General features: G+C 35.8%; 3 protein-coding genes across 3 annotated transcripts; 2 read left to right on the top strand and 1 right to left on the bottom strand.

Moving 5' to 3' along the window:
- Positions 1 to 4,301: 4,301 nt before the first annotated feature.
- On the bottom strand, positions 4,302 to 10,376 carry BDCG_07424 (uncharacterized protein). The gene is made up of 2 exons (XM_045423215.1): positions 10,050 to 10,376; positions 4,302 to 9,987 (listed from the first exon to the last, which is right to left on the bottom strand). Exons 1-2 carry the CDS (start codon positions 10,261 to 10,263, stop codon positions 8,627 to 8,629), a joined length of 1,575 nt encoding a protein of 524 aa, XP_045278656.1. The 5' UTR covers positions 10,264 to 10,376; the 3' UTR covers positions 4,302 to 8,626.
- On the top strand, positions 6,045 to 8,747 carry BDCG_07425 (short-chain dehydrogenase/reductase). Its single transcript, XM_045423216.1, has 2 exons — positions 6,045 to 8,061; positions 8,141 to 8,747. Exons 1-2 carry the CDS (start codon positions 7,163 to 7,165, stop codon positions 8,256 to 8,258), a joined length of 1,017 nt encoding a protein of 338 aa, XP_045278657.1. The 5' UTR covers positions 6,045 to 7,162; the 3' UTR covers positions 8,259 to 8,747.
- Positions 10,377 to 19,645: 9,269 nt separating the features above from the next.
- On the top strand, positions 19,646 to 20,101 carry BDCG_07423 (uncharacterized protein; the record flags this gene model as incomplete). The annotated part of the gene is made up of 1 exon (XM_045423214.1): positions 19,646 to 20,101. The coding sequence occupies one exon, from the start codon at positions 19,646 to 19,648 to the stop codon at positions 20,072 to 20,074; it is 429 nt and encodes a 142-aa protein (XP_045278655.1). The 3' UTR covers positions 20,075 to 20,101.
- Between the last annotated feature and the right edge of the window lie 3,470 nt (positions 20,102 to 23,571).

The following is a 23,571-nucleotide window of genomic DNA, read 5'->3' as shown; positions in this document are numbered from 1 at the left end:
GAGATATCAAGCTTGGAATTGTAGAGGAGCAGGGAGTAGGGTTAACTATTTATATATCGAATTAGTTAATGAGAGTGGGAGGAATTGTGGAATTCTTTGGAGGAGAATATAATAACGGGTTGAATGTATTTGATAGAGGAGGCTTAAAGTCGAGGGGAGGGAGAACAAGGAAGAAACGAGATATTTAAATATGTTGAGAAAAAGGGAAAATTAATCAAGACATAATTAATGCAAATGTCAGACAAGAACGAGGTACCCGGTATTTTATATTGCTTTTTCTTTTTCTTTTCTTCCCAGTTTTCTTCAAAATTTCCTCCGCTTTCATTTGACCTTATCCGCATAATAATAATAACACACCCCCCGGGGACTAAAATAAGGCAAACTGATGCCTATTCTTCTTCTTGCCTGCGCCGGAGATAACCATTATTTATTATTTTTATTATTATGATCTGTGTGTGCGCGATGTCCTGTACTTTTGTTGCTTATTTTCTGCATCTCAAGGATAAATTACAGCTTCTGTGTGCGTAATGGTGTTTTTTTTTTGTTTCTTTTTGTCTCCTCGCGTTCTTCAAATAATAAGTAGTTAACTAACTACGGATGGGGATCCACCTGTCCTGCTTCTTCTTCTTTTTTCCTTTTTTGCCCTTTGTTCTCGGTTATGGCGCATTATTCCCACTCACTCAGGTATTATCTTTTTGTTTGGGAATTGGAGATGATGGAAATATAATCATATCAACTGCTAACACACGATTATGAATTATTATAATTTTGAAGCTGAGCTGTATGCGAGAAACCTGCATTCCCTGCCAGTGTAACCCCAAGAGCCCTGTGCAGTACATTCATGGATCAATTCAGTTCTTACATTAGATGCAGCGATACACACATTTTCGCCACACGTAATAAACCTGCATATTGAATGATGAAAGCCAAACGATGGTTCAGTTAATCATCGTATGTATCCCCGAGTCTGTCGTCGGCTATTATATCCATCCAGCTTCTTAAATTAGCTCGTTGAATGTTCAACTGTTTCAGCAGGATTATTTCTCTTCTTTCCCCACAGCCACCATACGAGTGTGAAAAGTGAATCGTTCATTTTCTGACAATCGCGGTCATCTCTAACATTTCAGCAAGTGTGGAAGAAATTCCATGCATCAAGATAATCATAATATATTGGTGCTTTCGTGTAAAATAATCCAGACATCCCTCCCGTGCATGGAATTTGATGTTTGCAGGGCAAACATGCAACATACGCATAGTATGCACACATTCCCGATGTCATCAGTAGCTTTACAGCAGCTACTATGTAGTTATGTAATAAGAAATTTCTCTTTTTTGCCTCCCCCCTGTTCGCAGTCTGCGCTAGCTGCCAACTATCTACGCTGTATGCGTATGCAGGGAGCGTAGTGGGTGGTTGTGGTGTGGCCGATTTGATCCCAAGCGCAAAATGCGCAGCATCAAGGCCTGCATGACCCAGAGTACCGGGATCTCGGATCAAGAGCTCTAGGGGATAGACGTCAATGATGTTGCAATTTTGCCCATTTTTGGGAATGGAATGGTGGAGTGTGCCACTCCTGTTTGTGTGTGAGTGTGAGTGCGGTGACACAATATGACAGGGCTCAATATTCCCCTTTACCCCTTAGTCGTCCCCCCAAACAAGGAAATATACTACATGCTATACGGAGTACAAAATTGATGATCTTCGATTTTTTATTTTTTATTTTTTTTATTTTTCCGGCAAATTTTCATATTATTATTCTGCGTTTTTCTTCCCACTCACTTCCACTCGAAGCTAGCAAAGCCAGCCCGTCGAACTTTTGGACAACAGTTCAGAAGCAAAAAGGAAGCAAATTAAATGAAGCTCCACTGTGGCGGTGACTTCTTCTGGATTCTCCAGCCCACCAAAATCATGATCGCCCTCCCTGTGTCCTGGTTGAGGTTCGCTCTGACATCTGGCATCTGGAGAACACCACTGGAGACTCGGTTGCTGGTTCGGCCGTCCGTCGCACAGGTGGGAGCCCCAAACCCGCCCCATTTGCTCCACAAGCCATGCGCCTTGCCACAACTTGCCAGAGCCTGAAACCTAGCGTATGGTGTCCACTGGCCCACTGGGAGCGCCGAAACTCAATTCGCGGCTGGCTTGTGTGCCAGACTGCCAGTTAGGGGCCGAGGGGCGAGAGATGACTGGCTTTTTCTCCCTGGCTTTAACGAAACAATCGCGCTCGTTCTGCCACGAACCCCGGCTGAAATTTTCCGGATGAGCCGCCCTCGAGCGGTGAACGACTCAACGAGACATGTACATACATGTAACTCATCAGTCTGCACGAAAAATGCCGGGACAAAGAACCCCTGCGTCTGGATTATCACTTTCGAAAGGAAGGCTGAAAAGAAAAAGAAGCCTAAATTAATCTCAATGATCCTGTGATCAAGAATGCTCCACTTGAACCTCCCCCAACCCAGTTCTCTGTTTTCTCGCCCTCAAGATGATGAGATCAAAGCTTTCATGCGCTCAGCGGAGATCTCTTCTTTTCTCTTCTCCCCCAGTATTTATTTTTTGTCTCGAATATTCGTTACGGCTAGTTTTGTGGGATTACCCAGTTCAGCCAACCGACGCTCAGACAGTTCACATCATACCTAGTTATAGCGTAACTTATCCACTTGTCGGTAGTTAGAGTTCTTGGAAAAGGAGAAACCCTTCCTTCTATCAATTTTTTTTTTTTTTTTTTTTAGCAATATCTAGTTAACTCTTCGATGTTTTCCTTGCATTTCATCTTGGACATTCCGGCTGGCACACCAATTGGAACAATCCTTTCACACTACGGATATTTCTGTCCCCCCAAGTCCTTGGATACATAATGTAAACGCACTTAATGGATGATGATGATCAATTGCGACCTTCTCCGGAAGAATAGAATAATGAAGAGCAAATGGAGGTTGTTATTGTATCACTGCATCTTCAGCGCCTTGCACGGAAAAATTCCACCACAACACATGCCTGCCCTCTTGTCCGAGGATTGGAGACACAACCCAGAAAATCGGACTAAATCTTCTTCCTCTTCTGGGAATATTAGTGCCTGCTTTTTGGCGATTGATGTTTGCATTATTATTACCAGAAATAAAGCATCTGAGGCTGCGATAAACGGATGATGGGCATGACCAACTGCTGAGCGGCGTTAGTGCTAGATTATTCCGGGAGGGACGTAGATCCCTTGACGCCGACAACGGGACAACGGAGAATCTGAAGAAAAAGAAAAAGAAAAAGAAGCCATCACCAGTAGGAACCAAGCAAGGCCCACTGAATCAGGGGATTATACGTGATTAGCGCGGGCAGTGAGTGCTGGGCAAGATGAGCTTCAGGGCTTGTTCAGTTCTGGTAGCTTGCTTGCTTGCGCCGGGGTTGTTTTGCGTCACACATATTTAATTTTGTGAAGTAAATAAGTTACTCCGTAGTTAATATCTGATATTATCTTAGTTGATGTTGTCTGTTTGCTAGGCCCTGTCAAACACTACAGATGAACTCCGCTGTAACTGTGCGTCTTATGATGGGCTATTTACTGTACAACCCCCTAGGTTTCCCGATAGGTGAAGGGCTTTATTATTATTATTTACTGTGTGGATGCATCATTAATTGCAGGGCGCGTAAGGAATAGTTACTGTATGGAGGGTGAGGTAACAAATTCAGCGAGAGAGCGAGAAAGCGAGAAATCGAGGATCAACAACATCAGCCTCACTGCATGGATCTGCTCTGCAACCCTCCCACAGTTGCCTGATTCCTTGAATTATTCCATCCATCCATACGGAGTACTGCGTACATCACTCCTATTTTCCTTGGCCTCCGCGATGGTTCGAGAAATGTTCCATGCGTTTAACTCAATCCGGTGGCCGGTCTTGCGCCAGTTTAAGAGATATTTTTGATGTCTACTCTACAAAAGTCGCCGATCGCCGACCAGCTCAGCTCAGCTCATATTTGGGATTGTTCTCTCTCACTATTAATATTATCGACAAGGATAACTCCATGGAACCACGAGATGTGGATATGATATGTCTCCTCGCATTCTGGAATACTTCTAGCGCCTGGGGTCAGCCAGCCATTTTCTTCTGTTTGGGATTTCTCTGGGCTCGAAATTAATGACAATATCACCCGGTTGCACAGGATGAAAAAGGAAAAGGAAAATAAAAAAAATAAAAAATAATACTCTTACATGCTGTCAATGTTGTGTAAAAACTATACCATGCAATTTATTGGATTAGATTAGTGCTTGGTTTCTTTTCTTTTTTTGTAACCATGTGTGAGACTGGACATTATTATTAAATATTATTATTAATTCGTAGGACACAGCAGTATGATCCCACCCAGCCTAAAACGAAACCTTCAAATACGAGAGGATTTGATGGAAGGCTGCTGCTGACCCTATCCAGGCCACGTTTTTTGCTCCAACCCCTGCAAAAGTTTAGCGTACGAACAGCAAAATACATGCCAATTATTAATAATAGGTTGCATGATGAGCGCAGCCTCTTCCTGCATCTCCGAAATGGCTGAGCGAAAAGAGATGGCAAGTGAGTGAAGTCATTTCCCTGTCTTATCTCCTAGAAGCGAGGTAGCTGGTACTGACTGTACGTACTCCGTGCATTAACTCAAGTTGCTCGATAGCGCGCAGCAGTTCAGGGCCTGATGATGCATCGGTACAGAGTACAAGGCTGAATTACATCCCTCTACTATACTCAATAGTGGGACGTCTACACTACGTAAGTGGCAATGTTCATAATTACAGAAATAAGTCAACATATGATCTTCCAAAGGAGGCGAGCTGTGAAGGAGGAGCCCGATGCTTCGGCGTACTCACTCACTCACACCCAGGATGGGGTCAATCCCTGTTCTTTAAGCCATGTTTCCTTTCTTTTCAAAAATGGATTCTACCAGCGTGTGTGAAAGTTGTAGTTAAGCGTCAAAGCTAAATTAGACCAGGCTTTCCCCAGGAATATCCATCCGGTCACATGGGGTAATAACATTACACAGTACCCAAAATAAGGTTGTGTGGTCAGTATTCATATACAAACCCCTCGCTCTTCTTTTTTTACCACCAATGGAGAAAGAAAAGACCAGCCAACGTACGCAAGACGCCACTAGATCGCTGTGGGAGGGGGCTCGGGCCGCGTCGGATCCCCCCTTTGCTCACTAAAATAGTTAAGATTAACTCAGACCACATCACATCTCCAAACCATTTTGTCGTGGCGTGTTTGCCCGCAGATTCGGATTTATTCGGCGGCTGGCTCCTGGTTTCGCCAGATCGTTGAATGCGATCAGAACTTCCAAAGGTTGGAATTCGGGGTCGTCTCTCCGCTTGATGCGATGCGGGTGCGAATCAAATTGAGGGGCTGAGTGCCTCGAAATTTGGTTCCGTTTTTCTCACGCGACGAAGGAGTTTAGATTATGATTAGGGGCGGTTCGGCCTCGATATCCCCATCTCTCAACCCATGCAGCTTCACGGACTCGTCGGTGGCAATCCAACTAACTCCTCTCCTCAATCCAGGCCATGAGAGTCGGTGGCGCAACTACGGGGTTCGTGGAAGTGACACCGTGCGTCGGGTGATTTGTCGCGAACATTCCCGGAAACAGGGGAATCCAAGGGGCCAGGGCTCATGCTCACGCCACGTGTGATGGGCCGAGCGCAGGATTTAAGCATAGCCTAGCATCAATGCAGCGAACTTGGGGTGGTGTGGGGGAATAAGAGGGCCATTGGATTCGTCCGCAGATACAGGCCTTGTCAATCGTGCCACTGACCAAGGAAAAGGGGGCGGGGAAAGACCCTGTTAGCGGCGCTGCGCAGGGCTTGCATCGAAAAAGACGACTTGCTCGGACCCATTATTTGCAAGAAAAAGAATGAACGTAAACCAGGGGGAAGAGTAACTAAAGCAAGACTAAGAGACGGCTGGAGTGGAGAAACACACTGTGCCGCCCGAGTGGTATTAGTTCAGAAGAGGAGGTAACTTGGGGAGAGGAGCAGGATAGTGGAGCTTTTTTTTTTTTTTTTTTTTTTTTTTTTTTTTGTTGACAATTCTTGGACCCCGCATGATTGGTCGGACTTTCTTGACTGACAGATATCTGCTGGATTGAGGATTGGAACGCTCAGACGCTCAGCGAACCTGCAACAGGGGCGTTTCTGGTCGCCTCAAGGCGCAAGAGTTTCTAGGTTTGTTGTATTGTTGCGAGGTTTTTGCCATCATTACGAGAGCTTTTCCTGCAAAACGGTACAGAGTAGACTACTCCGTACCATAGCTCATAAAAATATTGAAGCATGTAAGAGGCGCTGGTTTTGGTTATGAAGAAACAAGAAAACACCGCTCCGCGAGGTTCCATGTAGTTGCATGTCAAAGTAAAGCGTACGTAATTTGGTAGTTATCTAATTTCAGATTGCTCGCGATTCATCAAGGTCGAAATATGTTGATATGTTGCTTTGGCTCGTTTATTTTAGAGACGACTCGATGGTTGCCCGCTTCAGGAAATAACCACCAATAGTATCCTCTCGCGGAATAATGGCTGAATTGATAAAGTTGAGAAGGAAACTTCCCAATCATCTTTCAGGATTATTGCATGCCGTTTCAATAGTACCTCATATCGTCCAGGTTTTATTGATTCGGAACGAAGGGGTATATTTACATCTCTCAATATGGAACTTTGAGTCGGGATGCTGGATATTTATATCACGTGGCCAGGAAGCCCTACCTCAGGAGAGGAACGAATCGGCCACCAGTGGACCTCTCAACCTCCTTTGGCTAGGGACAGACCTCTGTGTGCTAGGAAGAAGCGGAGTACGCTGCCATACAAAGATTTCCCCGACATTTCTGGAAGCATCCCCGAAAATGATTCGGACATGTTCATGTATCTCTTCGGAATTCCGAAAGAAAAGTTCGGTGCCAGGTTCGGCATATCGGATAAGGATATGTGTTGAAATGCGTTGCTTAACAGTATATATAGCATTCCTTAGAGCATCAAGTTGATATATTACACTGCAGTCTCTACATACCTGAACTGGAATGACAAGGAGGTGATACACTTGTTGAGCGGGATTGGTATAAACTTCCGGAACCGTACTACTACCTCCGTTTGTCGGCATCATTAACGATAATTCTTGATTTTTCATTCTTTTCTTTTAATCCCCGAATCATGGCCGATGCCTTCACTTCGGTGCCAGTCAAACCGACCTTGAGCAATTATTGGTGGGCGGCAAGGAACCCACCAGCCGATCCCAAAACATCCTTTGCTGGTAAAACCGTCCTTATTACCGGGGCGAATGTGGGTCTTGGATTCGAAGCCGCGATAAAATTTGCAGCCTTAGGTGCATCAAACCTTATCCTCGGTGTCCGTTCGTTGCCAAAAGGGGAGCAGGCCAAGGCGAAGATCGAAGCCAGGACAGGTTGCAGCGCGGGCGTCATACAATTAATCGAGCTGGATATGTCCAGGTATCAATCTATTGAAAAATTCTTTCAGCAGGTTAATAGAAGATTTACCGTTGTACATGCCGCTGTCCTGAATGCCGGCGTTTTCCAACGATCCTACGAGCTGAGCACGGAGGGCTGGGAAATGTCGATCCAAGTCAACGCCATATCGACGGCTTACTTGGGGATCCTTCTCCTCCCTAAACTGCGTGAAACAGGTTTATCCACCGGTAGGGCGGCACATCTTGAGATCGTTGCTAGTTGCGCCCAAGGGGATGCAAATGTGAAGAACGTCCGCGATCCTTCAAGCATTCTTCAGAAGATAAACGACCCAAAACACTTCGGTATCGGCAGCCAATACAGCATCTCCAAATTACTTGCCATGTGGGTAACTACTCACATTGCAGCCGAAGTACCCGTCGAGCAAGTGATCGTGAGCGCATGTTGCCCCAGTATGTGTAAGTCAAATCTGACCGACAATTGGGGCTTCGTGTTACATGGTATAGACACCTTTTCTAGGTCTATATTGGGTAGGACAACAGAAGAAGGTAGTCGGACTCTTGTTAGTGGGACCTTACTTGGGCCTGAAGGGCATGGTGGGTTCTGGACTCATGATAGAATTGCCAAGTGAGTGGATCGCATATATGTGGATCGCATATATTTGTTGTTTCTCAAGAAAGCATGAAATTTCCTAACATTTAAGTAGGCCGGCTGCACTTGTTGTCTCGGATGAGGGAAAAAAGTTAGGAACCCAGTGCTGGAAGGAAATTCTTAACTTGCTGCGAAGGCAAAACCCTGAGGTCGATTTGATCCTCAAGGGCTGAGGGTGGCGGGCGTTGGGAACAAAAGTCTTTCTTTGGAAATAAGAAGGAAACTAGGATATTTATGCACAACAATGCGTTGGACAGGTTTGAAAATTCCATGTATGTTTTCAGAGTGTAATCACTTTATTATGACAAATGCAGTCATTTTATTTGTAGATTTGCATACAGAATGATAGCCAACAGGTAGCTTCCTGAGATTTATGAAAGGCGGTGTTTGACATGTTAAGAGGAGCGGGTTGTGACCTAGATTCCCAAGCTCCCCTTTCTAGATGTTAGTAGCAATAATTAGCACACCTTTCTGGATGAAGGTTATTATAAGTTTGATGTGTCATAAAGGGGGAAAAGGTCTATTTAGTTGCTTGTATGTTCTATCGCAGTTTCTTCTCGATGATAGAAAACAATTCGCGAACTGGTTTCATACCAGCCTCATTGTCTTCCAACAAGGCTACTCCATCTTGCTTCAACAGCGTTTCCAGTAAAGATTGAGCCAATTTATCTCCAAGTACTTCATCCAAAGCCTTTTGAATGGAGTTCAGCAAGTGTCTACTAGTTTCCAGTAAAATTTTGATATATAGGCAGCCATTGTCGCCAATCATGAATCCGTTAATCTGCAACGCACTGACGAGCGGAGGTAACTTGAGAATTTCCGCAAACGCACAGGAAGAATCAAAAAAATCGCTAAGGATTGAGAACAAAGTTTTGTAAGTTCTAAGAAGGGTGGTGTAACAAGACAGAATGGTAAGGGTGGTAGGGGCGTCTAGTTTCAGCGCAGGAGGGGTCAACAAACTGCTTGAGGAAGAGGAGGTTGCTAGCAGACTTGCAGGTGGTGCCTTTGACCTATGAAACCCCGCTCGTAGGACTTCCCATCTTCTTGCTATACGTTCCTCGGGGCTAATCTCTGGTTCTATAGCCGGATCCTTAAGCCCGTTCTCGTGAGCGGCTTTACTTTCTGGATATGCCTCTGGCGGCAACTCTAGCGAAAGTGCTGCGGTTCGTTTGCAAAGCCGAATGATTTCAAGAAATTGCTCAGATCCACGAAGCATGTTTCCAACACTGTCTTCCTCAATCACCGACTTTTCTAGCGTGGCATGGAGGTATTCAGGCATGACTTTGTCAGGTGAATCAAAGAGGTAAGTGCATGAATGCTTCAAAATTTCTGCTCGGTGGAAGTCTTTCATGAGGGTAGCGTTTAGATCGGATAGTTTTTGAATGCAGGCATCTTTAAGCCCTATCGGGGACAGATTCTCCCCATCACCAGATTCAGCGGTTGGTATGTTAGAGGGCGGTGTCCCGGAAATATCGCTTACTAGGGAGTTTGGATCTGAAATCACTGGAAAGAGATCCTCTTGGCCGCTGAGTGAGCGCAGGGGAATGTTATTTTTGGAATTGTTCTGTGTTTGGTCGATTATGATATCATGGGCAGGATGAAAAGCAAAAATGGTTGATTGGAGGGCACCCAAATCGTTAGTGCTGAAATCACTGCTGTATGTTGGTCCAGCTTCTTGAAGGCTAAGAGGCACAGCGGGCAGAAGCAGCGCAGTAGTGTCCATGGATTCTTCAAAAATTTCTTGTCCTTGCAAAAAGGTTGATTGATTTAGATTCGGCCAAAAGACAGATGTGGGCTGCGAGTCATGGATAGCATCCGAAACATCAGGAGCGGCATGTCTCCATATTTGTTGCACGGTAGTTGAGCTGTGGTTTGAAGGGTCATGTAGTCCGTCGCCATTACCTGTATATATAATTAGCCGACGGGAGGACAAGAAGTACTGCGCATATCTAGATGATTTTTACCTCCGTTTTGGGTAGAATTGACTACATCCATTTCAGCTGGAAACATATCTACAGAAGAACCAACACGAACAACCGAAGCTATGGAGCAGTCGGCTTTAGCTTTCCTACAGCGTAGACAGGGGCTGTTGGTCGTAGCCATTAGGTCGCGGTTACAGCGAAGTTTGTGGGCCCGACACCGATCACAAGCATAGCGGCGCGATCTGGTAGTAGTCATAGCTACGAATTTAATATATTAGGCGATCCTCTGATGGAAAAGAAAACGGTTACGGTTTAGGAGACTGGATTATGTAGCAATTTCGTGAAGGAAGCTATTGTTGAGAGTGTAGGATAGTTGAAGGTTGTATTGATAGATCTATCTACAAGAACATAATATAGTGGTGGGTCACGTGATCTAGTGGGATCGCTAACCGCAACAGCCGTAACGGCCAACACCCCCCCTCAAGATAACAAGAATTAGACTGACCGTGTGACCGTGTCTGAGACCAGGACCAGATTTTTTGATAGTCTCATTACCAATTCGACTGATCCCATTACATGGTTTTAACATTAGATAGTAGTCTCATACTGTTTCAGTGAGACTTACTGTCTACTCTTATCACATTTTTCAAATGAGATCATGATTTTTACTTCTCAATTTAAATTATTTTTATTACTTTAAATGACTTTAAATCTTATTTAAGTGTTATCAAAAAGTGTTACTTTTAAAAAAATTAAAAATAGTCTAAAAAAAACCTTAAAATGTCTAAAAATAGTAACTTTATGTCAAGAATGAAACTAAATGAGATTAAATGAGATCACTTTCTCATTTTTTTCAAGTCATAATCTCATTTTAAAATCTGATATATAGTTACTTTGCATGTTTTTTTAATAGCCAGTCTCAGCAGAATTCATATCAAGAAATGTATGAGATCAGATCAAATGAAATTAAACATGAAATTTATAGTTTCAGCAGCCAGTCTAACAAGAATTACATATAAAAACACTCAAATCATCAAGATAGTCTGTTAAAACTAAATACAAATGTAAAATTAAACATTCTCAACTTTTACACCTGTAAGACCTAGTAAAATCATGAATTATACAAATATCACAGTGTTTAGAGATTTAGTAAGTTCATTTATTATTATCTAAGCAGTGAGAATATATTCTAAATCAATGACTCTTTGATTCAACTGTTAATATGAAAAATGAAAATATATATTAATATGCTTACTTTGAGCTGTAATAACTGTTATCTTTATAAGATCTATAACATTCTTATTATCAGTGAGAATCTGTATCAGAGATATAGTGATGAAGTCAAGCTCAATCATAAGATTTCAAATTCATATTACTTCATGAATCATCTTACTAAGAGTTATATATTCAGTCTTATTAAAACTTAGAGATATACAAGATTACTTTACTGAATATTATAAAATCAGGTTATTTACAAGCTTAAAAATGTAGCTGAATATTGATTTTCTATTATTATTCAAGAGATCAGCTCAATTGAAATCTGAGTAGCTGAAGAGTAGATAGAAATTATCAGAGAAATCAGAAAGAATGAAAAGATTAATAGAAATAAATCTCTCATACAGACTGCATTCATAGAAAATGCTCAGATTCATAATTTCTTTTAAATAATATATAATATATAATAGAGTCTTTCAATATTGAGATGTTAAATCAATGTTCTGTTGAGTGAGTAGTGAGACAGTGTAAGTGATATTAGAACATGTTTTAACTACAAGATATCACAAGCAACTTACATTATACTAATATTACTGAATTATGAAATCAGTCTCTTTCTCAGATATAGAGAAATTATTAATACAGAATTCATTCTTTATTAATGTTCTGATAACAGCTGTATTATCAAGATAGAAATCTTTAATAAGATATTTAATATATTAATAATGTATTAAATCAATTCTCTTATCTAAATAATTGATCTTTATACTTAAAACTTAATTAACTGATATAAATTCTTGACTTTCAATTTCTCACTAAGTATACTCACTAGTTAATCAGCATTCTCAGAAACTTTGAATATAATGTTAAGATTATCAATGTAGATTGTTATATAGAGATGATATCTGAATGTATGATATCAAAGTACTGAATCATAGATACTGACTGTAAATTCAAGATTACTTAACAGAGCTATTAAGTGATTATATCAAATCTTCACTACAGAATTCAGACTGTATAGACTACTCTTAACTATGTAGATAAGTGTTTTCAGTGAATCTGTCTTAAATTCAGTGAATTATCTTATATAGACCTTCTTAGTGAGATGTATATACAGATATATTATTACTATATTCACTTAACAGAGTGTTCAACTATATAGTACTGCTATTGTAAAAAGAATATAATTAATAGTATCAGTGATGACAGAAGTGTAGATCTCTTCTCTAGAACTCTTCTTAAGTTAGTTATTACAAATTATTCAATATGATTTTCTAAGAATATTATCAGAATTGATATTTAAGTTCACAGATCTATCTTTCTTAAGAAATACTTAACAGTCTGAAGTAATTAGTTCATTTCTCAGAATATCAGATCTAGAGATTAAACTTCATATATTGCATCTCTTCAGATCAGTAATCTCATATTATATAAATTTTTTTTAATAATCTTCTATTCTCTCTAACTGTGATGTAATATTCTTGTAGAACTTCAGAAGATTATCTGTAATAAAACTTGAAGTAAATGTAGTCAGTAATTTCACAGGCTGCAATTATATAGAATTTGAATTATCAATGTCAGAAGCATCTTTATCATTAATCAGATATATATCAGGTTCTGATTCAATAACATAATTAATGAGTTTTACAGATGTAATAACTGATTTTTTAGTGATTAGAAATCTCACATCACTACTGATAATAATCTTATCAGATTCAGAATGTTATAAACAATATATCAATATATCACTGAATTTAATAATATAATAGAAATTGACATATGAAGAAAGCTTATCTGCAGGCTTCTGAGATTCATGCAAGTGAATAAAAACCTCTGCACTTAATCAGTGAAAATGCCTCACATTCAGTGAGGTATTTGTAAGTGTATATTAAGAAATCTTATATAAACTTGAAATCATAGAAGTCTCTGCAGTAGAGAGTCAAAATTTCAAGTTGTAAAGAACTGTAGATATAAGAGTATTATTAATTATTATAATTACTGTCTCTAGAACATCTGCTCAGAACTTCTTAGAGAGATTATCTTTTAAAAGAGCAGCTCTAATCTGTTTCATAATAGTGCAGATCTCACATTCAGAAACATCATTCTGATATAATAAATATAATACTGTTAATTTTCATTTAATATTATATGAATTCATAACTGTGTGTATATATATGAATTGAAAAACATTATCAATATTGATGTGTAGAAAAGCAGAGACTGTATATCTGAGATTACTTATAAATCTGAGTTATAACTCGAAGTATTGAACAGTCTCATTCTTGAACTTTAAAAAATATATTCAATAATAGTGAGTCACATCATAGATGATAAGTATTCAGTATTTAATTCTCTGACAGAACTCTAAGAGATGATCAGAGAGATCTTTCAATGTATATTTATCATCTACAAGATTAATATGAACCTTCTCAATGAGTTGAATAGATCTAAATATCAGTGTTTTTAAATAATCTTGTATCATATCTGCTCTGACACATTTCTTATAAAAGAACTTAGTCTTAGAATCTTTAATTGTGACTTCAGTATGAGAATTCTTGACTATAGCAATTATAGTATCAGTGTGAATGTGACTGAGATTGTAATATCAATTTAAAAGAGTCTTTGATATCTTTGATATCTGTGTTCTCACATTTACAGAATTGATGTTATTAACAGTAGTGACAGCAGTCACAGAAAGATCAACTTTTCAGTCAAAATTATACTCATAAGATATTGTGATATACTTGACTGTCTTGTTCAAATAATTGAAATTCTCATTGAACTTCTACTTATTAATCTTATATATGTTGTTCTGAGTGATCTGAACTGTATAAAAAATAACACTGTTCAGAGCTCTACAAATGAAAAATGAGAGAATAGTGAAAGATAATATAAATCAGAATCTCTGATCTTCAAGCTTTGTAAATGAGAGCAGGTTAACTGTAATATTAGAAATATAGTAAATATTCTGTAAGTTAACATCATCACTCTCAATCTTTAAGATGACAGTTTCAATTTTCTTGACAAACTCAGTTTCTTCAGTTGCAGAATTAACAGAGATATTATCATTAAAAGATTTAATATTTGAAAAAGAATAAAGCTCACTCATTATATTCAGACTTGTATATATGTCTAGATATCAAGATCTAGAGAATGATTTTCTAGTGACTGTGAAAGAGAAATAAAACTCAATCTTTATAATTACTGTATTCACTGCTGATTAAGAACTTATTAAATCATTCTTCTTCTCTTTCTTCTTATCATTATTCTTCTTGTTCATCTTCTTTTTCTTTTTATTAGAGTGTAAGATGAAATATCTATTAACAGTATATTCATATCTTCTGCAGTGAGTGCACTTTCATACAGATATGCTTTTATTCTTATCTTTATTCTTATTCTTTTTTACAGTCACAGAATCAGTCTGAGACTGCTTTTTTCACTCAGTGATGATCTTCTTAAATGTATGATTGATCAGTTGCTTTATCAAATTATTAATATTAATATTAATAATGAGTCTCTGATCAGTGAAGAAAAACTTATTCAAATATATCTTAATAAACAGTCTTTGATAATCTTGTAGATTGTTGAGAAAAAGATCATAGTATACATTCTCAGTACTTTGACAGAGCTTCTTATAATGAGTAATAAGATAGCAGAAATATCTCTGAAAAGTAAGATAATCATTATTCTTAACTTATAATTTTATCAATTTCTTGAAGATATTAACTTATTCTTCAATCAGTGATATTATATATTCAACATTAATCTTATCTCACAGAGCTGCAGTATTATCAGCTTTCAAGATTTTAATAGTGATTTAAACATTTTCAATAAGACTCAATAGCATACATCTATATAGAGACTTGAAACAGATTCTTCACTTCTTGAAGTTAATATAATGTGTAAAAGAGAATTCTTGTTAAGTTCTTAATAGAATGTCAGTTTCATCAATAACTTCTGTATCAGTTAATATATCAACACATCAGACTTTATAATTAGAGTCATCAAATATAATCACTGATTTGATGTCTAGTATATATTTGACTTTCTTCTGGTATTTCTGCAACTCCTTTCTCATAGTGTCTCTTTATACAGAGACAGATATAGTGAGATGTTAAGTGATTTCAGTCACAGTTATTTAATTCTATAGTATTATCTGCATGAGATTCATAAGATTGTCTGCAGTGTATTCTTATAATAAGTGATCATTCTATCAATAAGTTGTCTAGTGAAGTGTGTGATTCTGAGCCTTGAGCTGAACTTTGAAGTAACAGATATATCACTTATATCAAGATAACTCTGCTTCTTCTAGGTATAAAAAAAAAAAAAAGTGATATTCTTTACAATGAAGAACACATGTTCTCAAGAATATAAAGTATATAAATCTGCTGACTAGCAGATTCAGGGAAAATGAAATATCTCTAATAAAGAGTGAGAGTCTTTTTAAAAAAGATGAACTATCTGTGTTAAAAATGTTAATACAATGTTCTAAAAAGAAAAATATGTCATTCAGACTCTAACCTGTAGACTACTGAGGTAAAAGAGCTCGATCACCATCAGCGCACTGCTGGTAGAAGAGCCGACCAACCGCGGAACTCTCAACAGAGAGAGCTTCGACTAATTGAGTTATTAGTCTTGAAACTTGAAGACTAACTGTGCCATGCTTACTCACTCTCTGTAGTGAGTGTGTCTAGACTGGCCGCTGGGACCATGAATTTCACATTTGATCCCATTTGATCTGGTCTCATACATTTCTTGGCGTGAATCCCGCTGGGACTGACTATCAAAAAAACATGTAAAGTGACTATATATCAGATCTTAAAATGAAACCATGACTTGAAAAAAATGAGAAAGTGATTTCATTTGATCTCATTTAGTCTCATTCTTAGCATAAAGTTACTATTTTTAGACATTTTAAGGTTTTTTTTAGACTATTTTTAATTTTTTAAAAAGTAACACTTTTTGATAACACTCAAATGAGATTTAAAGTCATTTAAAGCAATAAAAATAATTTAAATTGAGAAGTAGAAATCATGATCTCATTTGAAAAATGTGATAAGAGTAGACAGTAAGTCTCACTGAGACAGTATGAGATCACTATATAATGTTAAAACTGTGTAATGAGATCAGTCAAATTGGTAATAAAACTATCAAAAAATCTAGTCCTGGTCTCAGACACGGTCACACGGTCAGTCTAAGTGTGTCACAGTGTATGAAAAATCACACTGTAAAGAAAATATTTTCAATATCTTCATTCTTCATCTTCAAATAATTATTATTAATTATAATCATGTCAAAATCTTCTAATTACACTGAGAAGCAGTTGTAAAGAGCTGTTGACATGTACAAAAGTAATTCAAAATTAAAAATCATGTCTCTGTCGCGAGAATTCAAAGTCTCATATATCATCTTGTATGAGAGAATTAGACTGGCTGCTGAGACTATGAATTTCACATTTGATCTCATTTAATCTGATCTCATACATTTCTTGACGTGAGTTTCATCAGAATCAAGCCTCAAAAAAATCTGAAAATGAATCATTTCTGAGAAAAATGATGTGAATAATGACCAGATTTAATTCAAGAATAGTGAAATGAGAGTAATTTCTCAGAATAAACTATGAAAGATAATTATTCTTTTAAAATCAGAATGAGACTAAGACTAAAGATTAAAATCAGTCTTATTCAGTTTATTCAGTGATTGCTTATATAATCAGAATTTAATAATAATTAATAATAATACTTATGAAATAACTAAATATATTCTTATACAAGTTTATTCTTTACTTTCTTATAAAAACTACACTTCTCTGATATACTGTGATTAGAGATATTAAACTATCTGATAATTTCATATTTTATAATTATAAGTTTCTTGATTATTTCTTCTTATAATTGTTCTCAGTAATAGTGATAAATATCTCAGCTTGAGTTGAACTTTCACTTCATTCTTATCTCTGTTAAGAAAATTGTCAGAATATTATATATTATCAGTACAACAGTTGAATATATACTCTTAATAATTTTTTATAACTCTAGAATTAATTTGATATATAAATTTATCAGATTATCTTGAAGATAGTAATTAAATTCAGTTTTATAAGTATATAGTTTTATCTAATTTTCAGTTATAATTAATGTATATAAGTTTTATTTCAAAGTTAGTATTATAGTTCTATATAATATGAAGTGTTATTGAAGATTGTTACTTACTAAAGAATTATATTTCACTATTTTTATATCTTGAACATCTGTTTATTTAAATCTCTGATAGTTGATATTATAGTAGTCTTAGATTAATTTAATATATAAGTCTTATTTCTTCTCTATTCAATCTTGAGAAGTGTAGATATTAACTTGATAAGAGAGATCTAGTAGAGTTACTATAGTATAGTACTCTGTAAAAGATTGTTCAGTTTTACTGTAATAATATATCAGTTTATCTCTTACAGTAATAATAGTCTGTGCTATAATATTATCTCAGACTGAATTTCTTTTTGAGTGATTTAACTGCTTCTTAAGATGAATAAATAAACTGTTATATACTTATCAGACTGACTGCAGTATTGATGTATAAGTGATTGAAACTGTCTTTATTATCTTATAAAACTGAAACAGTAAATTAATTATATATTTCAACTGAGTTCACTTTATATCAGAAAGTTTCAATATCTAAATCTTTTTCTAATCAGAGTGTTATACTTAATAATTAATTATCTGATATAATTGAAGAGTCTGAATAGTTATCTTATATATTGAACTTCACTGTATTCTAATATTCTGTATGATATTCAGTGATATAACTGATTTGTTTATTTATTAAATATCATAAAATTATTATTATTGTTTAAAGAAGATATAAATTATATTAATAATGTTTCAAATCTGTGATATTTAAATTATTAGTTAATCTATTCAAAATTAACAGTAGTATTATCAAAAAGTATTATTAAAAAATAATATTAAAAAGTGTTGTTAAAAAACATTATCTTTTATAAAGTAAATATAAAAGTTATTTAAGTAATTACTTTTATCTTATTCTTATTTCAAGAATCAGTCATCTTATTATTCTTTATCTTAATATTAAGATTCTTTATCAGTGTTTATATTACAAGTTAAATCACATAAGTAATATAGAAGATATAATCTTATTTATTATTTTAGAAATACAAAGTCAATTTTTACTTTAAGCTCTTTATCATAGTGTAGTTATTCACAGCATTATCAGTTGTAATTATAAGAAGACTGAGACTAATATTTTAATAGTTATTTTTAATTATAGTTATTAATATCTCTGTTATATAATTCTCAGTATGACTACTGATCAATGATTTAAATTCAATTCATGTCTCTTAATAAGTGCAGTTCTCATCAATATACTAATATATAACTCTTATAAATATAAGATTGTTTATACTAGTTTATACATTCACTGTAAGAGATACTTTTCAATGATTCTTCAACTCTGATTCTAGATATTATATATTGACTTTATAGTGTATCTCAAGATTGAACTGAAGACAGAATTGATATAAAATATAAAGATTTAAATTAAGCATTTAAAGAAGTGTTCAGAATTCAGAATTTTCAATTAATTAAAGAGAAAGATTCAGAGATATATATATATAAAGTAATTATTTATAAAAGTTATTAGATAAGAGTTATGAAATCAGAGTACTGATACAGAGTTATTTTCACATGATTTTCTTCAAATTAGAAAGTTAGTATTATCAAAAATTATTATCTGATAGAGTAACTTATCAGCTCAGTAGTAATTTTCTGATTATTTTTCTTTTATTATCTATATTCTGATGACTTCAGATGTTAAGAAATTTCTTCAGATCTATAATTAGTTTATAATAAATATTTCTAAATAAAGTTATAGTGATTATAGTAAAGAGATGACTCTTTAGTAATCTATAATATAATCTATTGATAATTATTTCATAGTTCATCTTAATATTTGTATTGAGTTTTTCATAAATTTCATAATCTGAAATCAGATATGAAGAATGAAGTAATTATTCATTATAATTAAAAGAGAGTATTCTGTGTTGAATTATAAGTTGTCAGGTCACGTGATCTGGCTTACTAATTCTTTCATCATATAACTTTCCATAAGCTAGCAACCTTTCAATCACACAAGCTTTACACCTTCCACAGGTTATGAGACTTGTTTTGTGCAAAAATCACTGCCAATTCGGGATTCCTTGTCAATATAATCTATTTGAACTACTGCTTCATTTGATACGCCCATCAGGAGTTAAAATTGTCTTATTCTATCAGTATTGATGTGTTTGAGATCTTGATGATCAATAATACTACTGCTCACTTAAAAAAGAGGCTTGCAGAAAACACACCACATTTGCAAAAAAGCAAGAAAAGAGAATGATATTGGCAAGGATTCAATAAATGAATATCAAGATGGTGGATTCAATACAATCTCGCCCACACACACATTCGCGATCTCATGTCCTTTCCACTGGATCAGTTGCAGTTGATGATGATGATTCTTCACACTCACGCTCTGCCAGTGAACATCCTTCTGGAGCCTTTGAAAGTTTCACTGATGAACATCCTCCTGGAGCCTTTGAAAGCTCCATTGTCAAAACACCCTCTCGATTCGAAGCTGGTTTGAATACAGCTCCTGACACGGTCAGGCCGGCCCCCCGATCTACTCGACAGCTTGATGAAGCTGGTTCTCATGAATTCAACAGTTTGAGCGAGGCAATATCAGACCAACAGATGGAACATCTCAAGATGATACTTGAGATGGACAAGAGAAAGCAAAGAGTCTTAGAACTCGAACTACAACTGGAAAAACTCTGTCAACAGAGATTCTCTACAGATTGATCACAGAATGTCAACAATCATCCTGCCACCACATCAACAGCCACATGGAATCCTAATCTCAGTGAAAGATTGGAATTCAACCTTTATGAATCAGATAGCTGTGTTGGCAAGGCAATCTCTCAATTCAAGAAAGATGTCAAGAATACTGTGAGATTAAACAGTCTAACTGACACATTCAATTACACCACATGAAGCATCTTCATGAAATTGAAACTGATTGATGCACAGTGCTGGTATATGATAGAGAAACAACAGACTCAGAACCCTCTACAAAAAGATGATGAATGAGCATCATTCTGGGACGCCAGAAACCGGTGGCTCTACACATTCATCTCGAACTCCTTGGGTGCAGGTGTCAGATCATGTTTCTCCAAATATGATGAAAATCGGATCACTTATACCCTATGGAATGCGATTGAACAGGAATACTCTGTCCTCAAAACACAGTTATGCCGTGAGGCAGTTCTGGAATTCATGTCTCTTGATGACACACAGGTCACCAATCTACATACATTCTTCAATAAGTTCCAGTCCACCATCACGAAATTGGAGATGTTGAATGCCTTCCCTTCAGATGTGTGAATATTTGATACCTTCTACTCAGTTCTATCCAACAATTGGAGGAATTATGTTCAGAAGAAGATAGAGGAGATACAGGATTCCAAATCCACAGCTGTGGTATTGAATGTTGATCTTCTCATGGAGGAAATCTGTTCACAGCTTGATCCTCCAAAAGATAAAAAGAATCTGCAGAATATAGATTCTGCGGCCAACACAGCTACAACAGCTACAACAGATACAATGACTACTACACCTACCAATTCAAACAACAATACATCGAATCCGGACCGTGGAGGCCGTACTGAACGTGGTTGTGGCAGTTCACAAGAGGGCTTCTGAAACCATCAGAGATTGGGAAATCCACCTACATGTCCTGATTGTGAGAGATCTCACTTTGGCACCTGTTGATTGGTCAATTCAGACAGTGCTCCAGATAATTGAAGGATCTACAACACTGCAAGGATAAAGGAATTCAAAGAAAAGAAGGAAAAGAATAGTGAGGGTAAAACCCAACTATTCATTACAGATGAATCAGAGACCTATCAGATGACAAACCTCACAGAGGTTATCAATATGCCAGACTGTTTCATGGAACCTCACAAGGATCTCTTCAATGGGTGTTTATACATATCAAAAGACATCATCTTCCAGAAGGACCTTCATCTTGCTGATTCATTGATACTGACTACTTCACACAACCTGAAGGTTCTACTCAATGCGGCTCATAAAGCGGCTGCAGTGATTCCTTCAGTGACATCAGGCCTACTGACTGCAGCCTGTCAAGAGACTGCAGCAATTTCTGATTCATCAATTGATAATCTATTCATTGATGAGGAAATTCGACCTGAGTGTTCATTATTTCTTATACTCACTAATAATTGATGGATTGACTATGATATCTCTGCAAGAATATCTACTCTTTTAGTGCAGAATACACTGAACTTCTCAGAACTCACAGTTGAATCTGATGATTCTTCAACATCTATAAGAAATATCACTATAGTGAGAAAAGCTTCAGTGAGGAACAGTCTTAAAGACCTACTCACTGATCTCAAGATTACTGCACTTCTGATTCTGAAAAACCTCACACATGTCAAAGCTTTCATGGAATGAAAGTATTATTACAAGGCCTGTGTTAAAGAGATCAACTGTTTGAAATATATGTGTTGAAAAGAGAATATAAAGAAGATAGAGGAATAGAGAAATAAAAAATAATGTATATTATGACTGATTTTTCATTGCTACACATTTTCCAGTCATTTTTTATATCTGTACTTGATTTGAAGGCGAATTTTGTATATAGCATTGTGTATAGTTACTCTGGTGAGTGAGGATGTCAGGTCATGTGATCTGGCTTACTAATCCTTTCACTATATAACTTTTCACAAGCTAGTAATCTTTCAATCACATAAGCTTTACATCTTTCACATAAATAATATAGACTTTATAATTTATAGTGATTTCTTAAAGAGTTTATGAATCTTCAATAGAAGTAAAAGAAGTGAAAGAAGTGAATTCAGAAGATATAATAATAATTTAAAAAAGATGATAATTTATTTTTAATAACTAATCACTGATGTGTGTAAGAAGAATTAATATAAGAGAAAATAATCTTATTTCTTTTTTTTCTTAGCTTAGTTATAATTTTAGTACTAACTCAGATTGAATATTATCAATATATAAAAGTAAATAAATAATCTTAATTAATCTCTGTTATATTTCTTGAAATATATTAATATTGTGAAAGAGAGTATTACTAAATTATATTATTAGATAATATTATTAAAAATATATTAATATTATAAATATTAATGTTGAAAAAATGTTAATACTTATACATTATAGTGATTTGTGAATCATGATAGTTAAATATATATATAAATATATATATTATTTCTGATTTGATTATAACTTGTATAATAATTTTTAAAAACTCAAAATTAATTTCAATTATTAATAATTATGAACTTATAACTAACTAATATAAAAAGAAAAAAACTTTTTCTACTTATTATCTTTCTACTCTTTCTCATTCTTCTTATTATTCTTTATAATTTACTTCTTATTCTTCTTCTTCTTCTTCTTCTTCTTATCTGAGATAATAATCATCTTAAAATCTCTCTCTACTGTCTTCTTAGAGAAGAGTTTCTGCTACTCTCTCTCAGCTAGATTAATCTATATCTTAAAATTCTGTATTTTCTGATCTGCTGTCTCAGATTTCATCTCAGTAATAAGCAGATTAACATTATTATTATTATTATTATTATTATTATTCTTTTATTATACTCATATGCAAGCGGAGCTTATAATGAGTCCTTGCGTGATGTTAAATACAGGCCAAGTGTTGATTATACAGAAGGAAATACAGGTGTTGAGACCACGCTAAGATAACAACTTAACAAGAACATAGAAAATACAAAGAAGTGACAATTAGATACATGCGAGAATAACTTCCCAGCTCAGAAACATAGAGCAATTTTATTAAAGTGATTTGTACACCTCTGTATTTATTAGAAACCTGAGGTGCTTGAGTTCTGGATTTAATGTATTCTCTGCGGGTTTCAAACCCACACATCTTGATTTCTCATGTCAAGGCACTATCAGATGGCTGCATTAATCATTCAGCCACCGGGGCTAAGCAGATTAACATACTCAGAGAGTAGAACTGTCTTCTTAATATTCTGAATTATAAAGTATATTCAAGATCTGAATAAGATCTTAATTCTCTTCTTCTCTGTTAGCTTCTGCTAATCAATTAAAGAATAGAAGTATTATTAAAAAATTATTATCTCTTAATAAATAAAAAACTTACTAGTTTTATAATATTATCTTCATTTAATACATGCACTGTTGATATTCTTTATATACAGTTATTATATAATCTGTATCAGAGATACATATAGAAAACAGATCTTTATTACTAGAATAAATAATTG

The sequence above is a fragment of the Blastomyces dermatitidis genome (assembly GCF_000003525.1).
Source record: "Blastomyces dermatitidis ER-3 genomic scaffold supercont1.8, whole genome shotgun sequence".
Classification (NCBI taxonomy): domain Eukaryota; kingdom Fungi; phylum Ascomycota; class Eurotiomycetes; order Onygenales; family Ajellomycetaceae; genus Blastomyces; species Blastomyces dermatitidis.
This window is presented reverse-complemented; position numbering and strand designations above follow the sequence as displayed.

What these genes read in the sequence shown, in the direction of transcription:
- BDCG_07425 (XM_045423216.1), top strand. Translation starts at nt 7,163, where the DNA reads ATGGCCGATGCCTTCACTTCGGTGCCAGTCAAACCGACCTTGAGCAAT. An exon ending in ACTCATGATAGAATTGCCAA is followed by an intron (nt 8,062 to 8,140) that starts GTGAGTGGATCG and finishes ACATTTAAGTAG; the next exon opens with GCCGGCTGCACTTGTTGTCT.
- BDCG_07424 (XM_045423215.1), bottom strand. Translation starts at nt 10,263, where the DNA reads ATGACTACTACCAGATCGCGCCGCTATGCTTGTGATCGGTGTCGGGCC. An exon ending in CAATTCTACCCAAAACGGAG is followed by an intron (nt 9,988 to 10,049) that starts GTAAAAATCATC and finishes TTATATATACAG; the next exon opens with GTAATGGCGACGGACTACAT.